The 22763-nt window shown below is 42.6% G+C and overlaps 1 protein-coding gene across 1 annotated transcript in view; it reads left to right on the top strand.

The window, feature by feature from the left end:
* The window catches only part of AMFR (autocrine motility factor receptor), a 33942-nt gene that overhangs the window by 2784 nt on the left and 8395 nt on the right, over window positions 1-22763 (top strand). The window contains exons 3-11 of the mRNA XM_076349385.1: window positions 1138-1302; window positions 3108-3260; window positions 7552-7592; window positions 8408-8540; window positions 9105-9238; window positions 10945-11055; window positions 14075-14265; window positions 15949-16052; window positions 21803-21937. Coding sequence (XP_076205500.1) covers window positions 1138-1302; window positions 3108-3260; window positions 7552-7592; window positions 8408-8540; window positions 9105-9238; window positions 10945-11055; window positions 14075-14265; window positions 15949-16052; window positions 21803-21937 — 1167 coding nt within the window. The remainder of the gene's footprint in view (window positions 1-1137; window positions 1303-3107; window positions 3261-7551; window positions 7593-8407; window positions 8541-9104; window positions 9239-10944; window positions 11056-14074; window positions 14266-15948; window positions 16053-21802; window positions 21938-22763) is intronic.

Raw genomic sequence — 22763 nt, 5'->3', positions numbered from 1 at the left:
ATGCAGTAGCAGCGGTTTGAAGTGTGTTCACGTATTTAAAAAAAAAAAGTGTGTAAATGCAGTTCTTTAGGAGAAATTGGGCCATGATGATTTCTGACACGCAGAACTGAGGCACATAAAGCTTCATTAATAGCCATGGGTCTCTCAAAGCCTGTTGTATTTGTGATTCACACCCCGTAGAGCCTCCGAGCGAAGGGTATTAAAAACAAGGCACTATCAAACTGCATTGGGCCAGATTTCCTTTCCAGTCCGTGTTGACTTGTGGATGTGGAATTTTAACCAGTGATAATTTCCAGCTTGTTCTCTACCCTCTTAAAAACTGAAGTGAAAAGCAGTAACAGTGTGGATCCATTTGCGTTTGGACAGTGGGAGTATGCTTCAGTTCTCATGTAAAGGAAAGCTGGTTATTAATATTGGCGAGCATCATGAAGGAAATCTGGGCCCGTCTTAACTAAACTCCTGGTGATTTCATCGTGTTCTTTAACAACACATTTTACTTCATAAATTTTTTTTTACCCCCAACAAGCTGGCTTGCTATCTGCTGCTTGAGACCATCATATTGTTTCTTTCGTACTGCACGTGCGTGGGAATAATTTTTTTTTTCCATTGCTCATCCATCTCATTCTCTGTAGGCATTGTGCTTTTTAAGAACAGACTTTGTCATCTTTTCTTAATCATCTCTGCTTTTTGACAGGTTTTTGGAAGCGAGGTGCTAGGCTATTTGGGCATCTTGTATAGCTAACCGTGGCAGTTCTTCTAGCAACGAGGGCTTTGTGTTTGCGGCCCGGTAGCTGTGTTGCTTGGGGGTGGGGAATCAAACTGGAATCAAACTTGGTTTGTGCTAAGCACTGTTTCAGAAGTATGGCAGGAAACTACATTGTGCGCTGCGTTGCACAGTTATGCTGTGGTGGTGCAAAAGACGAGATAGACACTACGGACCGCTAATATTTCTAATACATTTTTAATTCAGTAAGGGTAACAAATACTATTCAAGATGTGTATGCAGCAGGCTCTTGCTAATGTATTGTTGCATTTCTACTTCCATCTTTTTTTTTCTTTCTCTTTTTCCCTCCTTCTCTCCCCTGCATGTGGATTGTCAGTGCTTTTACTACAGTAACCAAATGTCTTCCTTTACAGCATCTCAAGGATAAATTCTGGAACTTCATTTTCTACAAGTTCATCTTCATTTTTGGTGTGCTGAATGTTCAGACAGTGGAAGAAGTGGTGATGTGGTGCCTCTGGTTCTCTGGACTTGTGTTTCTTCATCTTATGGTTCAGCTCTGCAAGGATCGCTTTGAATATGTAAGTTTTGATTAAGGGCTGTCTTTTGGGACATGCAAATTCTGTTTCTGGTTTGGGCACTGGCTCGTGATAGGTTACAAACAGATCATTTAGACCTTTTCCCCACCCTGCGGTGCTGAACACGTGCACCTCCCAGTAGCTTCGAATACTTGCTTTAAAATGCGATGTCAATCTTACTCCTTCAGTTTTCCCATGAGACAAATGGAGCTGAAGATACTTATTTTCTTTGATAAATTGCTCCTTATATGTGCCCTGTAATTACTATTACATAACTCCATGAGATGTCTTCAGAGCTCTCCTTAGTGTGAAGAAATCTTGACAACAGAACATCCCTTCGATTGGTGCCCTTTAGGATTGGTCCACGAAGCCTGTTTCTGAGGAGTCTGTGCTCAGGTTTCAAGCTCATTTACATCTACCAAACGTTGACTGCCAACGTCTTTACAAAATACAGTGCAACTTTCTCCATAAGCTACATCCCAGTTTGTGTTAATACCAAGAATAAATTCAGTAGAGATGCAGAAACTGAAGGCTAGGCAAGGAAGAAGGAACTGGAATTTGAGCGGTAAATCTTGCCCTTTAAACATCTATAACGGACATGCATTTTCCTCAGCTCCTCTGTCCTGGAATAAAAGTTTGAACTGAATTGAATCCATGAATTTCCTTTTGGTAGCTCTGTGCTTTGCAATTTTTTTTTTTTTTTAATTAATATCCAGCAAGGCCTGTTAATTCGCAAGTAGCTAAGCACTAAGCTTGAAACTAGATTGGTTGGGGTTAGGAAAATTGAGACAGAAGTGAACAAGGCAGTCATCTGGTATTTTTAGTGCTGTTCAGAAAGCTGTGAAAGAACAAAGCTCACGTGGGAAGAAATCCTTGTTATATTCCTTCTGCATTCAAAGCATGTATCGTAATTCTTTACTTGGACAAATGGTACTTGTGTGATCTGCCTTGCAAACGCAGGGGGATGTGGAACTGAACCAGATATAAACAAGGAAGAAAGAACCAATTTAAAAACAAAACATGGGAGTCAACTTCTTCAATCAGACCAGAGTGAAGCTTTGGGCAACTCCTTCTTTCCTTGTCCTGTTCTTCCCCTTCCTGCCCTGAAAATAAGGGGATGGACCATCTAAATACTTTGCCTCTTGGGTCATCTTTGATTTAGACAGCCTAGTTGTAGCCTACCGTTAAGGCAGCTTAGAGAATTAATATGCTATGCATGCTATTGAATGAGACGGCTATTTTCAGTAGACTCTGTCCAGCAGTCTCTAGCTGCAAGTTAAATTTTTTGGGGAGATGTCTCTTTCTTCCAGAAGAAAATGACGTTGGAAGAACTAGAGGCTGGAAGATAAAGCTGGGCAAATTCAGATCAGCTGTAAGGTGAAAAACTGGCAGAACAGTTATTCTCATTGCTCAAAGACTGTATGTTAAGGTTAGGTGTCTTTCTAAAATGCATGTTCATCCTAAGCAGATGCTGTGGATTTGATGCAGAAATTACCGTGTGAGAAAGCGTCCGTGGTTTTCTTGCACAGGTGATCTAAACATTGGATCAAATAATCATAATGATCCCTTCTGGCTTTAAAAGCCTGGTGAATGTAAATGACAACGAGATGAATGAGACTTTGGGATGGTGTGTGGTTTTAGCTTTATTCTGCGTCATTTATTACTACATTGCGTGGTTGAGGTCATGAAATCGGTTTTATTCTGGAAAGCAAAAGGTTTTCCTGAATGAGGACTTGCTTGGTGAGGTGACTATGGAAAGCAGGGTGGATGAAGTACTCCTTTAAACCTGTTATGTATTTGTGTTGCAGCTTTCCTTTTCTCCTACCACGCCCATGAGCAGCCACATCAGAGTCCTGACCCTGCTCATAGCCATGCTCCTGTCCTGCTGTGGATTAGCAGTCGTCTGTGGTATTATTGGCTACACCCATGGCATGCACACCTTGGCTTTCATGGCAGCAGAGGTGAGACTTCCTTCATACGTGTCGTGGTTTCTGCTTTGCTTTTCACCCCTCGCTTGGGGGTATCTTGGCACGTGGTGGGTTTTCTTTTAGTTTCCCACAAGGAAGAAACTCTGAAGATGCAAACACGCCCTCCCCTGTTTTAGAGTAGTTGCCAGATCTGCATGCTTTCTCTCTTTAGAGTTTACGCCTGCAAAAAATCTTTGTCTGAAGAAGAGAATGAGAGCATAAATCCGTAAGATGATGCTGAAATCAAATGGCAGCCTGTGAAAAAATAATGGTTGTGCTTCATGAGCATTGTAAGAAGAGTTAGTTGAAATGGCCACTAGAGAGAGGGAGAGAGTGTGTATGAAAGTGTAATGTGCACCTCAGTCTGTGTCTTTGAGGTTGTATTTTCTATTTCATTTCTCCCAAAAAGGAATGAGACTAACATCCTTTCCTTAAGGCACACTCAGGGAGTTTGCTTATGTTTGTGCAAAGAGATGCATCTCGGCTGAGATGAGCAACTCGTGTTTGTGCGCTCCTGAATCGATTGCAGTGTGGAGTAAACAACAACATGTTTGTGGAGTGAACACCAGTATGTTTTTGATGCTATGGTGGGTTGTTGCTCTCTGCCTGAAGAAGTGATAATCTTAAACAAAGGGGAGGTAACCAGTGTAATTGCAAGTAAGTTGTGTTAGCACATCCTTAGTTCAGATAACAAGTAGCATGTATGGTTTATTTTTCTTCTCCTATCTTGAATTCATGCCTGGAGTTAGCGAGGAGGAAAGAAAACAGTCAGCTGATAGTAGGAGAATATGATGCTGGTCACACCACAGTTCAGTTATTTAATAAGTCTGTTTACTTTTCCCGAAATACGTGACTATGCAAGGCCAGAGTTGTAATTACACGGTGGAAGGGTACGGAAGATTTGTCACTGTCTCTAATAGGTGGGGTCTTGTTGGTGTCGTGTCTCTTATCTTGGCTTGGCAGAAGGATCAGACTCGTACCAGTGTGGGGTAGGTTTATCAGGGAGTGTTACAGTGCCGAAGTGTTGCCGCCTCAGCGCTGCACCATGTGGTGGTGTACGTGTTTTGGGTTGCAGGATGGGGCTCAGCTATTCGTTTCAGTGGGAGCTGTTCTGTCTGCTTATTAACAAAGGAGTGGCTCAGCCAGCGTAAGTGTATGGTCCTCAGCCAAGCCATGGATCCACGCAGCTTGCTGTGCTGCTGGTGGGCAGCGGAGGAGGTTTGTGGGGAACGTACAGGAAAGGGTCTCCTACCCTCGCTTGCAGCAGCTGGCGTTTGAGGACGTTCCTGAGCCAAGGGTTGCACAAGCCTGTTGGGTTTGATAGCCTCAGATGGGCTCTGGAAAGTTGTCCGATCATTTGTTGAACTCATACTTTGGCCTCCGCAATATCCAAAGGCAACAAATTCCACATTTAACTCGGCTTTGTGTACACAAAAGAGCTCTTTTGAATCTTCTGCCTGATAATGTCCCTGGCTATCGTCTAATACATTTATGGTGAAAAACCACAAAGAATCATTCCCTGTTTACTCTTGTTCACACCATTTGTTATTTTATAGACCTTTCTCCCGTTCCCCTTCTGACTTTTCTTCCAAGCAAAAGAATTCTAGCCTGTTTAATCTTTCCTCATATGAGATTGTCTAATATCTTGCCCTTTCCTGAACCTTTTAAATATGCCCTATATGGGTTGGGTGACCATGAGTAGTTTCCTTGACTTTAATACCCAGCACTCCTGTAAGTGGAATAAAACATTTAGGTTTCTTTCTGTACAGGTACTAGCAGTGACACCTCGTGGCAGTCCTCGGGCTCTCAGCGAAAAGCATTAAATCTTGCAGACTAAAATGTTTTCCTGGTGGTGGCTTGTGTGATGCTGTTCGAGAGGGACACTGTGTGTATTCCATTAGTGTGTATTTAATTACATTAAGTTACATTAAGCTATTCATCTCTCTCCTGACTCTGCAAACATTGATTTAGCTTGATGCCTCAGGGTTTTCAGTAAAGCAATATGGATGTTTTTCTCGGATTTTAGCTAGGCTTCCCCTTGTTCTGTGTTGTTAGTCAGCATTTTCTTTCCGGTAAAGGATGGATGTGAAATGTACAAATGCCCAGAGAAGGTTGAATAAGGACAGTCTGTATTTTTGAGTAAACGTTAAGGTTTTTTGCCTTTATGAATGGTATTCGAGAATTATAGTTTAGCAAGTAATGTCCAGTCTATATTTGCACCTTTTTTGTTGTAAAAAGGAATTACTCCGTTCCTATAGCAGCCGTCCTCTGATCCTGTTTCATCCATCTCAGCTGAGGCCGTATAACGATAGTGATATTCAAATCTTATTATCTGTAAGGTACAATGCTGGTATATTTTCCTGTATAGCTGCTTATGCCGCATCCATTATCTTAGTGTTTGAGTGCCTTCCAGTCGTGTGCTAATCTGCGTGACTAGTATCTGCCAGTATCACGGAGTCCCTGGGGGAGAAGTGTGTGTGTAGCGGAGCAGAGCAAGAGCTCTTGAGGTGTCGGTACTGAAAATGTCCTGCTGTACATTTAGAACCTCAGATTACGGAGTTGTGTAACTTGTGATGCAATGTTGTACTTTCTGCAAAGTGTTTCTCGTGAAATGTGTTTCTGGAAACAGTGGAGGAAGCAGAGGCCAGCACCTTGACCAAATCTGCACTAGCTTGTCCTTTTAATTTTGATGCTCTTGCTGCCTCAGCACTAACCAGTATAAATCATGTCTTGGCAACGTTAACTTCTTAAAAGTTGTGAAGATTAGACTCTTCAGATTTCTACCTGACAGAGGTCTTCGTTATCGGAGACTTTATGCCACGTGTACTGGTTTTGACACAAGTTTGTGCTCGATGGCATATCCCTCCAGTAGCTCAGGTAATCGTTCTGCTTCCCCAACTGGCATGGTTAGAATTTGGACACATTTGGACATATTTAGTTTTTCTCTGTGGTCTGCTCAAAGTTTCTCCATAGCCAAAAACCTCGTGTGAACAAGGGGTAGTCTCTTTCTGGTACCCGCATGCGGGGTAACAGGAGACAGAAGAGAGTCTCCTAACGTGCCTCGCAGGAGCAGCTAGCGTGCTAATCTAACTTTTTTATGAAAGATATTTGTGATGAGGACAGAACACCATGCTAGATGACTTGCTGTTACCTTCTTGGGTTTTTTTGTGTTATTTGAATGATGAGTGCGTCTTATCCTGAAGCCCTTATTTGGATAAAAGATTGCACTGGTGTTTAAATAGTCACAGGAACACTTACTTTGAAGCCAGCTAGTAAACAGTTGGCAGATATGTTGGATATTACGAAGGATTCAGTATGCATCGAAGCATTTTAAGAATGCTTTTTACAAATGGAAAAAATTATTCAAACCAACTGTTTTATTGCTGTATTGGGAAGTTAGTTGTTTTGATAGTTCTTCTGTACTGTTTTTAGTACTTATGCTGAAGGCATGCCATCAGACCAGTCTTACAGGAATGGTTTCAGTTGCTCATTATAAATCCCCTGCATCTTGGTGTCAGTTGGCCCCTGCTAACTACAGGGTAGCGTGGACAGTCTCTGAAGGGGGTTCGTCCTGTCCCATTTTCTTTCACTGGGAGGATACAACGAAGGGACTGACAGGTGAGAGAGAGGTGATGGGGCCACGTTTCTTAGATGATAAGAGCCCGTGGAAATGTGGTTAGGTATTCTGGAAACAGACCTTGTCTTTACGCTTCTGATCTGCTTATGATTTCTGATATACTCAGTTTTTTTTCTCTGTACTTAGCCTAGAGAGGTAAGTATGATTAAAGAGAGAAGTTACTTTTGCAGTGTTCACATCTCAGCAAAGGAGAAGAATTATTTGAAAGTGCTTCCATGGTTCTTCCTCAAATTCCTGCTACTATTTGGTTCTTCAGATTTTTCTTGAGCAGTGGGATGAGGAGAGGTGTGCTACCTCCACCTGAAGGTAGTTGGTGGGATTGTGGTCTCAACACTCACCGAGTGATAAGAATCGAAAAAGATAGTATGTCCTGTGTAGTGGGGGAAAAAGTGACACTTAACAACAGTGATGCTAGTGGCTGCTCCGTGAGCATTGCGTGTCTGAGAACAATTTCTTCCATATTTATGTATAAGCTTCATGTTTGTCACAGGTATATTGTGCACAGAGTCATCTATAGTGACTGTTGGTTCACGGGAACTTGTTAAGCTGCAATAAATGCACTTTGTGTTATAGCCCTTTAGCTCCTGCCTCCGTACCACTGTCCCTGCCAGAATGTTGTTAACATACCTTCCCCCCCCTCTTTTGCAGTCTCTGCTTGTGACAGTCAGAACTGCTCATGTGATTTTACGGTAAGTAGCTTACGTTTTGCAGGATGGTTGTTCCAGAAGGTTGTGCATATAGCATGTTGATTTAGGAGGTGTATGTAATTACCTTACTGAATTGCAAATGCATGTTTGGAGATGGGCAAAGGTGGTTAACTTTAGTCTGTACTATTTTTAAGCATGAATTGTGCAATGCATGGATAGCTTTAGAGGGTGCTAATAGCTTGAGGCATGGATTAAAATGGATTGGTGCTGCTGTATGAGGGTTGATATATGCTACTTAATGTCATCCTACTGGGTTTCTTTTAAGATCTTAATCTCTAGAACTTTTGCTTTGAAAAAGTAGCATGCCTGTGTATCTGTAATGCACATGTGTATGCATATGTAGGACATGATGTGCAGCACAGAACCTCTCTGTCCAGGTCACTATTGGCATTTCAGGTCTGTGACCAAACTGTAATGCCTCACCTGAGAAACACCTCGTGCTGAAAAATGTGGGTCTGCAGTTACTCTAATCCCAAGATTGGCTTTTGGTACATGCAAGAGTTTTTAGCAAATGCTACACCTTCTCTGTCAGCTGGTGGTATCTGTAATGCCAGTGTGGGCTAAGCGTTGATTGCTTTTTGCCTTTTTAAAATGTTGCTGTTTGAAACCAGGAACATTAAAAAAAAAAAAAAAAAAGTCCCTCAAGAAAGAGGGACCCACACAGTGTGGGCGTGGGGCTTAGGAAAGGCAAAGAATCCATATCCAAACTTGTTTGAAAAATGGATAAAATAGTTTGAATGCTAGAGATGCTATTTAACAAAAAAGATAGAATAATGTTAATTTCCCTGCTCTTGCAGATACGTAATTCATCTCTGGGATCTCAACCATGAAGGAACGTGGGAGGGCAAAGGCACTTACGTCTACTACACAGATTTTGTCATGGAGCTAACCTTGCTTTCACTGGACTTGATGCATCATATTCACATGCTGGTATGAAATACTAGACATAAGGTTGAGCAGATAGACTGGCCTTAAAATAAAGGCTACTGGGTATACATATTTTATGTATTTTTTTGCTTTGCTTATTTTAGGAACCAAATATTACAGAGAAGTTATTTAAATAAAGAGGAAAATATAGTGTGGGGGGTTCTGGCATTCTTTCCTCCTGTGTAATTGGAGTCCTCACAAATAACTTTGTTATGGAGTATTAACTACCGTGTAATTATCTGTTTAATAGGTGTTTAATTAGCTTTGTTATTGAGTAATATCAGACTGAATTATTTTCATTGGCAGCAGGGGACGTTAAGCTGAACAGGACTGAATACAGTTTATCCTCATTATAAATGCTGTGCTGCTCAAGTTGTATCTGAAGATGTAAGGCGTAGTAATACCTGTGAACGTGTGTGGTTAGTCCGAACGGTCTCAACAAAAGCAAAATTCTCCAGTGCTGGTTTCTTGATTTCTTTTTCTCTTAAGACCTGATGCAGTTTCTTGTGGTGGCCTCTCGTTTCCTGTGGTGTTTGTTTCTAATCACCGTTCTGTTTTTTTCCAAAGCTGTTTGGCAATATCTGGTTGTCAATGGCGAGCCTGGTGATTTTTATGCAGCTGCGCTACCTGTTTCATGAGGTTCAACGAAGAATTCGGCGGCACAAGAACTACCTGCGTGTGGTCGGAAACATGGAAGCTAGGTGAGCCTTTTTTTTGCTCTGGGATCTTGATGTGGATCTCAGAGAGAGGATCCTGATAAAGAAGTTGGGATTCTTTTATGTTCCTTTGATACACGATGGCATGGTGTAAGCCGGAGAGATGCAATCTTGCAAATCTGGCTCTTAAGTCTTTACACTTAGAGTATGTTTTTACCCATTTTATTTGTTACTGGGGATACCCTGTAACAAGATAAAACCCTTTCTGGTTTTAACAGATATGTAGGATTGACTTTTGTAATAGCAGTATTACTGGTAACGTATTACTGGCAACAAGTGAACTCCCCTGTCCAGTATTTCTTCTCCTGTATTCTCTTGTATATTACCCTGGTGGGGTGACATAAGCTCTGCAGAGCTCTGCCTGTTTCAGTTGTGAAATATTGGCTTCGGCTGTGATAGAAATAAATGCTCTCAATTTCATTAGGCCATACTATTCAGTTACTGCCTGAGATGAAACCAAGTATTAATTAAAACCTGCTCAGCTCTAAGTATGTATTTATTAAACCTGAAGCCAAGTCTAAACAGACTCTATACTTGTAGGCGAGCTGAGAGCACCTTGGGATTACTTTGGTCCATCCCCCTGTAGTGAGGCAATATGGAGAAATTGAGAGGCCTGCTAAAACCTAGTGTTGTGCCAGATACGACTGCATTTCTGACCCAATGTTTTCGTAACTCAGCTATGTCCTTAATAATTTTAAGAGCAACAGGGAGTTTTACTCTTTCTGTACATTGCTGTACCATTTTCATTGTGGACTTCAGTGGGTTTGACTAGCTCTGATGCCTGCTGCTGTAGTCCAGATGGAGAAGACTGACTTCTCTAGAAATTCCCGAGGTTTTCTTTGTGAAAAGTCGTTTACTGGCTGTAATATCAGGTTAAGAGCTGCATGATAAAATTCATCTACAATGCATTGTTTGTTCTCAGTAAGATGCAGCCACTAAACCCCTTTAAGCTGCTCACAAAGCTGTTTGAGGTGCAAGTGTCTCAGACTTCTTGTCTGAGTGACTTGATGTGTTTTTGTCATTCTGATTGTTCTGGAAGAACCACATTCTAGCTTCCTTCTGAAGCTGCCAATGGCAGCGAGCTCCCTGCATTTGTGTAGTTGTTTTTCAGGTATATTCCACAGCAGCAGTACTGTGAAATGTTGTTATACTGCTCATCTCTATATTGTCCGTGTTTGGGTACTATGTAGTAGCTGCTTGCATGGCACTGTAGTTTAAAAAAAGAAAAAAAAAAATCAAAGACAAATGGGGGTTGGCAAAATCTGAGGCCAAAATTAGTCAGGCCATAGATGCTTATGATCCCAAGAAGACATCTTGATGGGTACAGCTATTAAAACTCATTTAGAAAAATGACATAAGCCAAATCCATACAGGTTATAATTTAAGGTTCTCAACCTAATGATCATACTTCTTGGAAGATACTAAGTCAAAGCTTTTTGAACCTAGAATGGATGCAGAGACGTGGAAAAAAAAATGTGCCTGTAAGAAGTCATGGGAAGGATGTGTGTGTGCGTCTTCCTTCGTGGTGTGAGATTGAGTTATGCTAAAGATAGGAAACCTGCTGGCACACCTCTCCCAAGGAAAAGTTAACGTGGAGGATGAGGTTTCCTCGGTGCGGGATTCTCTAGGCAGGAGGCCATGCTGAGCTGGTGTAATCATTACTTCTGTCTCTTCCTTTTTCTTCCTTGTAGGTTTGCAGTTGCGACGCCAGAGGAGCTAGCAGTCAATAATGATGACTGTGCCATTTGCTGGGACTCCATGCAATCTGCACGTAAACTCCCTTGCGGCCATCTCTTCCACAAGTATGTTTCTGGGGCTGGAGAGGGTGCACCTGGCGGTAGAAAGGAAGGGATATATAGGCATGGCTGAAAGTTACAGCAGGATGACAAGTGACGAACTATCAGCAAAGCTGTGAATGCTTACTGCCTGAGTCATCTTGGTCTGCTTCTAATAACAAAGTTCAAGTCGGGTTCAGTCATCTTCATGTCTGAGTTGTTTCACCTGGTGCATTCTTTTTCCCCCGAAACCAAGAGTCTGCATCTTGTCAGCTAAGGGGTAGGTCATGTTGAGTTGTGGTATCTCAGTTGCGAGTCTGTACCCTGCCTTGCTGTGTAACCGCTTGGTAAAGCACACTCTTTTCCCCCTTACTTTATCCTATGCATCACCTCTTCCATGAGGGTGTGTTGATTTTCAGGTGAGGAAGAAAAATTGGAGTTAGATCCTTAAGTACCTTTCAGATACCAACTTTAAAGAGAAAACGGGGAATACTTTTATATAGTGCATCCTTGCATGGTGATGAGTCCTCCAGGACAGTTGTGGAGGCCGAGTCTGATTATATGATTTCATGGGGGGATGAGTCCGTCAGGGCTGTAAAAGAGGTTAACCAAATTAGCTGAAGAGGTCCCTAAGCAGCTGGTAGTTGGAACTGGGAGGCTCTTGGCCAAAGGATCTCTCTATATACTGTTTCTTACGCTCACTCAGTAGCGACTAGTAGCAGCTGCTTGTGGAGACAGTGTGCTGAGCTAGATGTGACTTTTCTTAGATCTTTTGTAGCAGTGCTTACGTTTTTATGCTTGTGCTTAAAAATGAAAGGAGATACGGGGATTGAATCAGGAGTTTCTGAAGTGCCATGGGATTAACGTGCATGGTCAGTTAAACTGTCCCTGTGGTGTCATATGAGCAAGTTACTTTCTGCAAATAGCTTTTTACTTTTCTGGTAACTGTCAAACCAGAGGTTATAATCTGTGTGCTAATTTGTTGTCATTTATGACAAACCTTGCCATAAATATTTATCTGTGTTCCAAGAAGTCTCTAATGAGATAATGTGCCTCTGTAGCAGAAACTCCTCTTCTAATGCTACTGAATCGTATAAATATTTAATCACCTACTGAGCACTTGACAAGCCCAGGGTCTTCTCTTCAGAAAGTTGATTTCTCTGTATCTAAAAGGATCCTTTTGTGGTTTTTTTTCTGAAGCTAAGTTACACTTACCTCCTCGGTGCATTTAGGGAGGGAACATGTTACAGTGGATGACGTACACTTGCACATAAGACCAGATGTAATTAATAACCCTATTTACAACCTAAGAATGGTTTCTCTCCTCACCTCCTGGTGATTTTTCCAACAGGCTAAACATTGTGTCCATTCTCAATTACCTGGGATTTTTTTTCATAGGCATTTATTTGGAGTAGAAGAGCAGATGGCAGGGAAGATTCACGTTGCTGAGATCAGCTCTGTGCCTAAATATTAAGGAAGCTTAATGGGAGTAGGTGTCTGAATCTTTTAGGCTCTGTTAAAACTCTCCTTTATCTTTTAGGAAGCAGGCAATTTCAAAAGAGATGTTGCCAACCTTGGCCTGTTGTTAGTCTTCCTTCTACTGAGGTGCTTTAGGTGACCTGAGCCCTTCTGCCTGTGCAGTACAAAATGGGTATAACCACGGCTGGCTTGCTGCAGGCCTTTAGGGCTTGGTGCTGATGCAGGCTGAAAGGGGTTCATGTCCGTTCCAGCATCTCAGTGGTTGAGCCGTTGAGGAGCAGCAGCGTGGTGGTAGCTTGCGTCACTCCGGGTGGTTCACAAGTGACCTTTTGAGTACAACTCTAGCAGAGGTTTGAGCTTGCTGTGTGCAGGGTGGTTTTGCTATAGTAATGGAGGTGAAGCTGGACAGCATCAGCAGTGCTAACGTGCTGGCTGTGCCGATGGCCGAGGTGGTGGAAGATGGTAGATTTTTATTGTACTTTGGTTGTTTCTGGGAAACCCATCACTGTAATTTCTGAACACTGCGTATCCCTCCATTTAAATATGATGGAAAACACTTTGGCAATATGTCTGTATGCTACAGCTTCAGGAATTGTGCAGAGTCCTTGTATCCTTGACTTTGCTGTAGTCCTGCAATTAGGACGTTTTCCTTGCTCTGTCAGCCCAAACCTGTGATCTGTGCCTTTACTCCATTTGCAAATACACAATTAGGGAAACAGGTTTACTTGACTTTTTTTGTACGTCTCTCTCTTTCTAAAGTGTTTTGAGAGCTCCTGGTGGAAAAAAACCCACCCTGCAAGCATGAAGTACATTTTGTAGTATTGAGTTGTGTTCAGTTCTGTGAAATTCAGTTCTTCCATACTGAAAATTAGGTTTAACGTGCCAACAAATACTGCAATTGGGTCATATCAGTCTGAATCAAAAAGTAGGCACAGCTCTGAGTATTTAAACCTGCGTTTCAAACACTTCTCACTTTCTGCAAGACAGCAAATGCTCAGAATTAAGTAAACATTGTAACGGCACAGCACTGGTTAGTATTAATAAATGTGTTCAGAGAGTTCCCAGAGCGGTGCTCACTTTGGTGGTGATTCGGATATTGGTATTTTTGAAAAGATACTCGAAAAACTTTGGAGGTGCCATTGCCACATCACACTGGCAGAACTGTGGTGAAAATGTGTCAGTATATTTTAAATATATGGTTGGTTTTTGTCCTTTTTCAGTTGCGGATGGTGAGAGAAGAGAAATGCTTTGTTTCCCCTTCCAGGCAAAACTTGCTTGTTCTGAGCTAGAGGGACAACGAACTTGGAGAGTGTTTTAAGTCTGTGATAAATCTGCATGCTTGTTTATAAAAAGCAACACTTGAGTATTTTCAGCTGAAAGATATAAGAGCCCTATGCCAGAGTCATCAGGAGCTCATCAAGCTTACCTCACAAATTATCTCTGAGCAGTCCATGTGCATTTGTCGATGTTCTGTACAGAATATGCTACAGCTGCTTGATGTACTCGTGATACTGACGTCTTGGAAAAACACTGCAAGCTCACCATAATATTACTGTTTTCCTGTCAGCTCATGCCTGCGGTCCTGGCTGGAACAAGATACGTCTTGCCCCACCTGCAGAATGTCTCTTAATATCACTGACAGCCATCATGTGAGGGAGGATCACCAAAGGGAGAATCTGGATGAGAACCTGGTCCCCGTGGCAGTAGCAGAAGGCAGACCACGCTTGAACCAGCACAATCACTTCTTCCACTTTGATGGTGAGCTAAGCAGATTTGACATCTGAGGCTGTTGCCCAAATAAACGAAGGGAACAGCCTTCTGTAGAAGGGAATTCTGTCCATGTTTCAGTTGAAATTTAAACTGTGCCTCTACTTGCGTTTGTCAAATGCATATCTATTTCTTGCAGTTCTTTTGCAAGAGCTCAGATAAGTGTCTCTGAGGTTGTCCAGAGCTACAGAGTTTTCTTGAAAGATTTTGTACAACTGCTTCCTTTTCCTTGATTTGTTGTGGTTAGCAGCTTTAATGCTGGCATTTAGTCATTGCATGCCATGTTGACCAACAGAATGGAAAATTCATGTGTCTTATTTTGTTACCAGGTGGCTGGTTGATCAGTGACAGTCAGAGGGGGAAAAAAATTACGTGGTGCAGTCTAACAGTTCATCTTTCCCCTATCCCTAGCTAATGTGAGGTTGTCAAAAGCCCATTTGCCACTCAAGTTGCAAGAAACTTGCAATGCTTGATTAGGTGCAGAAGTCTGCAGAAGCTTATTCTTAGAAGGAATCATGTAACCGGAACAGTTTCACATGTGTGTTTTTTCAGTGGTGTGTTATAAGTACTCACAAAGCAGATGTGATTTCAGACCATGATGAGTTCTGTGTGTGCAGACAGACTTGTTCTGAAAGAGACAATTTCTGTTGCTTATCTTCCAGATTTTTTTTTTTATAGTTTTGGTATTGGTGTGTGCTTGCCTTCCACAGTTTCCCAGGTTTTTGATGGCAGTCTTGTTGCATCTCAGTAGGTTTCACTAGTGCAAATACTCAGCTTTGGGCTCTGTCTTTGTGGAGTTCCCATAATGCAGCTGAGATGCTGCAAACTTACATAGTGACCCGTTCTTCATCTCTGCTGGTTTGCAATCTTTGGAGACTGTGGGAGGAGGATAATGGGCAGAGAAGGGTCAGACATTTCTAGGTACACTGAGACTGGCTCATAGCTTCTTGCATGGCTCCCACTTTTGAGGTGCTTTAGGTCTCCAAAGGCCATTTATATTTAGAATACCACTCTGTTTTTTGATAGCTGTCCTCCCCAGTGCTCTCCTGTGGCTTGGACACCCGCAAAATTACTGTGGAGACAGGAGGAGAAGTGGCATAGAGCAAACCCTGTGTGTGTTTAAATGGAAATGCCGAAGGAGGAGGGAGCCAGCCATGTGCCCTGCTCTGTTGAGCCCAAGCACACAATTGCGGCAGTCACTTTGTTTGGTTACTCTGTGTCCCTTTGTAGTAATATTTTCTCAGTGATGCTAGCCACGTATAGCTGACCCATTCTGGGACCAGATTCAGCCTGTTTAGAAGCTGGCCTGTTTTTAGTAAAATTGCTGGAGTTATTCATGTATTCCAGAACTGAATTTGGCTCTGGATTATTTTAATTTTCCCTTTAATGGGAACATTAAAACCAGAAAACAAGGATGTGTTGCTTTCTTGATCCTCTTCTGGCCCTCAGATTGTTGGGCAAGTATGACAGTGTGTTTGAAGAGAGTATCGGCAGTTACTAATTTACTGCAGCCATCTCCATGTTTGGGAGACCTTAAGGATGGATTGCACTGCAGAACTCCCCATATGTACCTTGTGGAAATACAAAGACTTATGTGAAATACACGTAGAAGTACTTCACCTGCTGAGAACCTCATATTCTTGCTTGACTTTCTTGGTGATTTCTTATTCTTAGGCTCTCGAATTGCCAGCTGGCTGCCCAGTTTTTCAGTAGAAGTGATGCATACTACAAACATCCTCGGTATCGCACAAGCCAGCAACTCCCAGCTTAATGCTATGGTAAGACTGCTTTAACAGTTTGCACCTCAGCCTTCCTATTTGTGTTACGGGACGGGGAAGAGGTACATGTAGATGAAGAACATAAGGGGGAAGGAAGTCAAAAGAGTGTTTAGATGCTACGTGAAAGCTTTTTTTTTCTGAGTGAGAGAAGCTTTATTTTACTGAAGTCAAGGCTGTATGTTGGTTCAAATGTGCAAACATAAAAGAACAGGTCTGGAGGTAGGTAAATGAGGGAGAAAAATTACATGTACTTTCTGTGTAGATAGGCAGACTTTTTCTCAGCTTGCTTAGTGCAACTTCTTTAGCTTTTTTTCAGTACTTATCTTCACTCTCAACTCGCGGTAGCGAAGGGTGTGAGTCTGTAACCAGAGAATTTAGCTGTTGGTCAAGTGGTAACTGATCAAACCCATTCTATAGCTTGTGATTTTTTTTTTTTTTTTTTAGTATTTATTTTTAATAGCACTAAGCTCCAAGAGAGCTGTTTCTGTGTGAGTGTCTTGTCAGTGTGAGACGGGGCTCCCTGTAGCACAGTCAACTCTTGCTGATTAATGATGACAGGAGTCTTGAGGATGAAATCCCAGGTTTGTTGACTTCATACGTAAACACTCTAATGTAGTACGAAAAGAGAAGGATATGGCCTCATGAAACACACTTAGCTCATTTAGTTTGAGAAGTGCTGTTTCCTTTGACTCCTTAAAGCTACTGTGTGCTATAGCATGTGTCCTGGTTTCGGCAGGGATAGAGTTAATTTCCTTTCTAGTAGCTGGTACAGTGTTTTGGATTTAGGATGAGAACAAAGTTGATAACACACCGGTGTTTTAGTTGTTGCTAGGTAATGCTTACACTAGCCAAGGACTTTTCAGCTTCCCATGCTCTACTGACTGAGGAGGCTGGAGGTGCACAAGAAGCTGGGAGGGGGCACAGCCAAACTGGCCAAAGGGACATTCCATACCATGTGACGTCATGCTCAGTACATAAACTGGGAAAAGCTGGCCGGGGGGGCCGCTGCTCGGGGACTGGCTGGGCATCGGTCAGCGGGTGGTGAGCAATTGTGCTGTGCATCACTTGTTTTGTGTATTATTATTATTATTATCATATTATTATTATCATTTTATTTCAATTATTAAACTGTTTTTATCTCAACCCACGAGTCTTTCTAACTTGTGCTCTTCCAATTCTCTCCCCCATCCCACCGGGTGGGGGGGAGTGAGCGAGCGGCTGCGTGGTGCTTAATTGCTGACTGAGATTAAACCACGACAGTCCTTTTTGGCGCCCAACGTGGGGCACGAAGGGTTTGAGATAATAACAGATTAACTGGAGTGTATTAAGGAACTTATATCTGTTAATAGTTGAGGGTCACAATGTTGGTTTCTCTGTTCTCGATATTGATTTGTATAATCTGCATCGCGCTCTTTTTCCTGCTGTACATGTTAAAGATTGGTGGTGGGTTTTTGGAGAATGCACATTCCAAATTACAGTCTGATTGTAAACCCTCTCTATCAAGTGACCCGGAAGAAGAACGATTTCAAATGGGGCCCTGAGCAACGACAAGCTTTTGAACAAATTAAACGGGAGATAGTTCATGCAGTAGCCCTGGGGCCAGTCCGGGCAGGGCAAGATGTAAAAAATGTGCTCTACACCGCAGCCGGGGAGAATGGCCCTACCTGGAGCCTCTGGCAGAAAGCACCAGGGGAGACTCGAGGTCGACCCCTAGGGTTTTGGAGTCGGGGATACAGAGGATCCGAGGCCCGCTATACTCCAACTGAAAAAGAGATATTAGCAGCATATGAAGGGGTTCGAGCTGCTTCAGAAGTGATCGGCACTGAAGCACAGCTCCTCCTGGCACCCCGACTGCCGGTGCTGGGCTGGATGTTCAGAGGGAGGGTCCCCTGTACACATCATGCAACTGATGCTACATGGAGTAAGTGGGTCGCACTAATCACACAACGGGCTCGAATAGGAAACCCCAGTCGCCCAGGAATTCTGGAAGTGATCATGGATTGGCCAGAGGGCAAAGATTTTGGAATATTGCCAGAGGAGGAGGTAACGCGTGCTGAAGAGGCCCCAATGTATAATGAACTACCAGAAAATGAGAAGCAATATGCCCTGTTCACTGATGGGTCCTGTCGTCTTGTGGGAAAACATCGGAGGTGGAAAGCTGCTGTATGGAGTCCTATGCGACAAGTTGTAGAAACGGCTGAAGGAGAAGGTGAATCAAGTCAATTTGCAGAAGTAAAGGCCATCCAGCTGGCTTTAGACATTGCTGATCGAGAAAAGTGGCCAGTGCTCTATCTCTATACTGACTCATGGATGGTGGCAAATGCCCTGTGGGGGTGGTTGCAGCAATGGAAGCAGAGCAACTGGCAGCGCAGAGGCAAACCCATCTGGGCTGCCGCATTGTGGCAAGATATTGCTGCCCGGGTGGAGAACCTGGTTGTAAAAGTCCGTCACGTAGATGCTCACGTACCCAAGAGTCGGGCCACTGAAGAACATCAAAACAACCAGCAGGTGGATCAGGCTGCTAAGATTGAAGTGGCTCAGGTGGATCTGGACTGGCAACATAAAGGTGAATTATTTCTAGCTCGGTGGGCCCATGACACCTCAGGTCACCAAGGAAGAGATGCAACATACAGATGGGCTCGTGATCGAGGGGTGGACTTGACCATGGACACTATAGCCCAGGTTATCCATGAATGCGAAACATGTGCTGCAATCAAGCAAGCCAAACGGTTAAAGCCTTTTTGGTATGGAGGACGATGGTTGAAATATAAATATGGGGAGGCCTGGCAGATCGATTATATCACACTCCCACAAACCCGCCAAGGCAAGCGCCATGTGCTTACAATGGTGGAGGCAACCACCGGATGGCTGGAAACATATCCCGTACCCCATGCCACTGCCCGGAACACTATCCTGGGCCTTGAAAAGCAAGTCCTATGGCGACATGGCACCCCAGAAAGAATTGAGTCAGACAATGGGACTCATTTCCGAAACAACCTCATAGACACCTGGGCCAAAGAGCACGGCATTGAGTAGGTGTATCACATCCCCTATCATGCGCCAGCTTCTGGGAAAATTGAACGATACAATGGACTGTTAAAGACTACGCTGAGAGCAATGGGTGGTGGGACATTCAAACATTGGGATACGCATTTAGCAAAGGCCACCTGGTTAGTCAACACTCGGGGATCTGCCAATCGAGCAGGCCCTGCCCAGTCAGAACTTTTACGTACTGTAGATGGGAATAAAGTCCCTGTAGTGCACATAAAAAATATGCTGGGGAAGACAGTCTGGGTTATTCCTGCCTCGGGCAGAGGCAGACCCATCCGTGGGATTGCTTTTGCTCAAGGACCTGGGTGCACTTGGTGGATAATGCGGAAGGATGGGGAAGTCCGATGTGTGCCTCAAGGGGATTTGATTTTGGGTGAGAATAGCCAATGATCTGAATTATGAGATGTTAAGTACTAATTATAGTTATAATAGTTATACTAATAATACACAGATATACTAATAATACTAATAATATTATATGCCATACTAATGTTATTATAATAAGAATCACCCAGATTAATGAAGAATAACTTCAGTGAAACCAAGCAAAGCACAGTGATGATGGTACCAGAACTGACTTCAACATGAAACAATCCAACACCACATACCATCTCCATTTTTCCTGCCCTGAAAGATTATTATGACAGATGGAGCCTGAAGTCATGGACTAAATGAACTCACCGAACATTTTAGAGGGATGGCCCACAGATGAAGGGAATGATATCTGTGTATGTGTGTATATATATATATAAAAGGGGGTGGTGATTAATGAAAATGTACTGGAAAATGTGAGACTTGAGCATGATGCAAATGGTATAGAATAAGGGGTGGATATTGTCCTGGTTTCGGCAGGGATAGAGTTAATTTCCTTTCTAGTAGCTGGTACAGTGTTTTGGATTTAGGATGAGAACAAAGTTGATAACACACCGGTGTTTTAGTTGTTGCTAGGTAATGCTTACACTAGCCAAGGACTTTTCAGCTTCCCATGCTCTACTGACTGAGGAGGCTGGAGGTGCACAAGAAGCTGGGAGGGGGCACAGCCAAACTGGCCAAAGGGACATTCCATACCATGTGACGTCATGCTCAGTACATAAACTGGGAAAAGCTGGCCGGGGGGGCCGCTGCTCGGGGACTGGCTGGGCATCGGTCAGCGGGTGGTGAGCAATTGTGCTGTGCATCACTTGTTTTGTGTATTATTATTATTATTATCATATTATTATTATCATTTTATTTCAATTATTAAACTGTTTTTATCTCAACCCACGAGTCTTTCTAACTTGTGCTCTTCCAATTCTCTCCCCCATCCCACCGGGTGGGGGGGAGTGAGCGAGCGGCTGCGTGGTGCTTAATTGCTGACTGAGATTAAACCACGACAGCATGTTAATGAATGTTCAGTGAGGTATCCCATCAAAGTGATGAAATTTTCTGAATGTGAGATCTCTCCCTTAGCCTTCACTGCTGTTTAAGCCTCAACAGGATAAGGCCACAATTTTTAGGGGGTTTGAGGCAGGGAGCAGTAGGGTGCTGGCAGACGATTTACTAGTTAAATATGCAGGAAATCTCCATCTAAGGTCAGTTTAGTTTTTCTTTTACTGGACACAGTGACAGAAATGGGCTTTTGTTAAGGATGAGTAATGATTTCTTAGCATTGTGTAGTATTAAAAGTACAGTAGCAACTTACATTAAAATGCCTACTTTAGTGGAAAGGTCCAGGTTAGCAAACTATTAAAGTGTTACACATTTTTTAATAGAAAATAAGTGAAATTCTCCTTTGTGTTACTGAATAAAAACCTAGGGAAGTATTTCGAGGGAAAGGCCAGAGGCTGAAATGCTAAATCAGTTGTTTTGGTCACAAGTTAATAGAATGGAGAGTTAAGGTTTGCTGTAGTTGCTTGCGTTTGAACTCGCTGTCAGCTGGTGCATAGTTTTTGCTCTGCTCCCAAAACTCCTTCCACCCTTCTTTTCTTACTGTTGTTGTTCTCATTCCTTTCCCCCCCCAAACTTTCAGCATTAGTTAAAATATAGATTTTAATATTTAAGTGTAGCTGTTGGACTCTAAAAGCATCTTATTTGTCTGCCCTCTTACTTTTATCTATTTAATTTAGATATTATTTAAGTAACTTGAAATTCAATAATAACAGTTCCGACAACTCAGTTTAACTTACTTGAGCTTTCAGACCCTATTAAACTGGTTTGTAGGTAGGGTGGCTGGAGAGAGTAGGTTATTAAAACTTACTCCACTTGTCCTCACCAGTACCATTTTGGAACCCATCTGGGACAAAGAAAAATATTCTTTTTTTTTTTTTTTTTTTCAGTGTTGATCTAACTTTCAGTCACTCATGTGAGTTTTGTATAGATCTTTATTAAAAAGGCTGTCATAAAAAGAGGGTTGGGAAGCTTTTGAAGCCTTTGTGCATCTACAAGCACTGTTCAGGAACCTAAATTTTAAGGACCATGTGGTGTGTCTATAGGAGTTGCAGTTTTGCTGTTGGCTTCAATGGAGTCAAAATATTGGCCCTGTAAGCCAATGCCAGCATGGGTTTTCTTTCTCTGGTTTTTCTTTCTGCATGTGGGTTATCATATCATAAACAGCATCTTTGAGCTGTTCTTTCCTTTTTTTTATCTCTTTCTGCTGAGATACTTACCAGCTAACTTTTATGTACTGCTGATACTGACTGTATAAACCTTGTTTTCTCCAGGCCCATCAGATTCAGGAGATGTTCCCTCAGGTTCCTTATCACTTAGTTCTACAGGATCTGCAGCTAACCCGTTCCGTTGAGATCACCACTGACAACATCTTAGAAGGGCGCATCCAGGTACCTTTCCCCACGCAGGTAAGTCGTAAGACGCTGCACCTAAAATGACCGACTTTCTTATTTACCACAGAACTGAGCCTGTTAATAATGAGTGAGGGGAGTTGAGGTACGTTGAAGCACTGGTGGATCCAGCTTAGCTTAATGCAGTATTATTCTTCAGATTTTACCTATGTGAAGATGTTGCAGTCGGAAACACCAAACCAGTTTTGGCAGTCTAGTCTATATTACATCTCCACGTTGCAACATCTGACTCAATTGGAATGTGTGTCATTGAGGTATACGCATCTGTCCCTTGCTGTGGCCCTTAGAAGAAGGCCTTTGAACGTATTAGGATGGGTCTCAGGTGTGCTTTAGCCTTATCCATTTGTAATACGGGGTATTTTCTTTAGAAGGAAAGTCGGGGTCTATCACCCATGCCCTATAGCTTGCCCCTTATTGATGTGATTGGACTGCAGGATGCATGAAGTGCTTGCCTATACAGTCTCAAACACCTTATATAGTGCCAAATTCTAGTAAAAAAGCCTTGGGATTTGTTTTTTCTTTGTGTAAATCTCTGTAAATGCAGTATATTCAGTCATGTACCAAAAATATATTGAAAATGTCCTAGCTAGACTGGAGACAAATATTTGCTCAGTTAAAGCAGCTCTTCTCGGCCGCTCTTGTGCAGAGCCTTTAGAACATTTCCAGTTGATTTCTCTGCTGACAGATAATTGAATTGTACCACTTAGGAAGGTTTTCTGCAAAGAAAGTAGTCGGCAAAATGATGCCTTGTTCTTAATTAGTGATAGCAGATTTCAGTAAAGCAGTCTGGGGACAATGTTTCTGTTAATAAGAATATTGAATT

This window comes from Aptenodytes patagonicus, chromosome 11 (assembly GCF_965638725.1).
Source record: "Aptenodytes patagonicus chromosome 11, bAptPat1.pri.cur, whole genome shotgun sequence".
NCBI lineage: Eukaryota > Metazoa > Chordata > Aves > Sphenisciformes > Spheniscidae > Aptenodytes > Aptenodytes patagonicus.
Note: the sequence above shows the minus strand (reverse complement) of the source record. Positions and strands in the feature narration are given on the sequence as shown.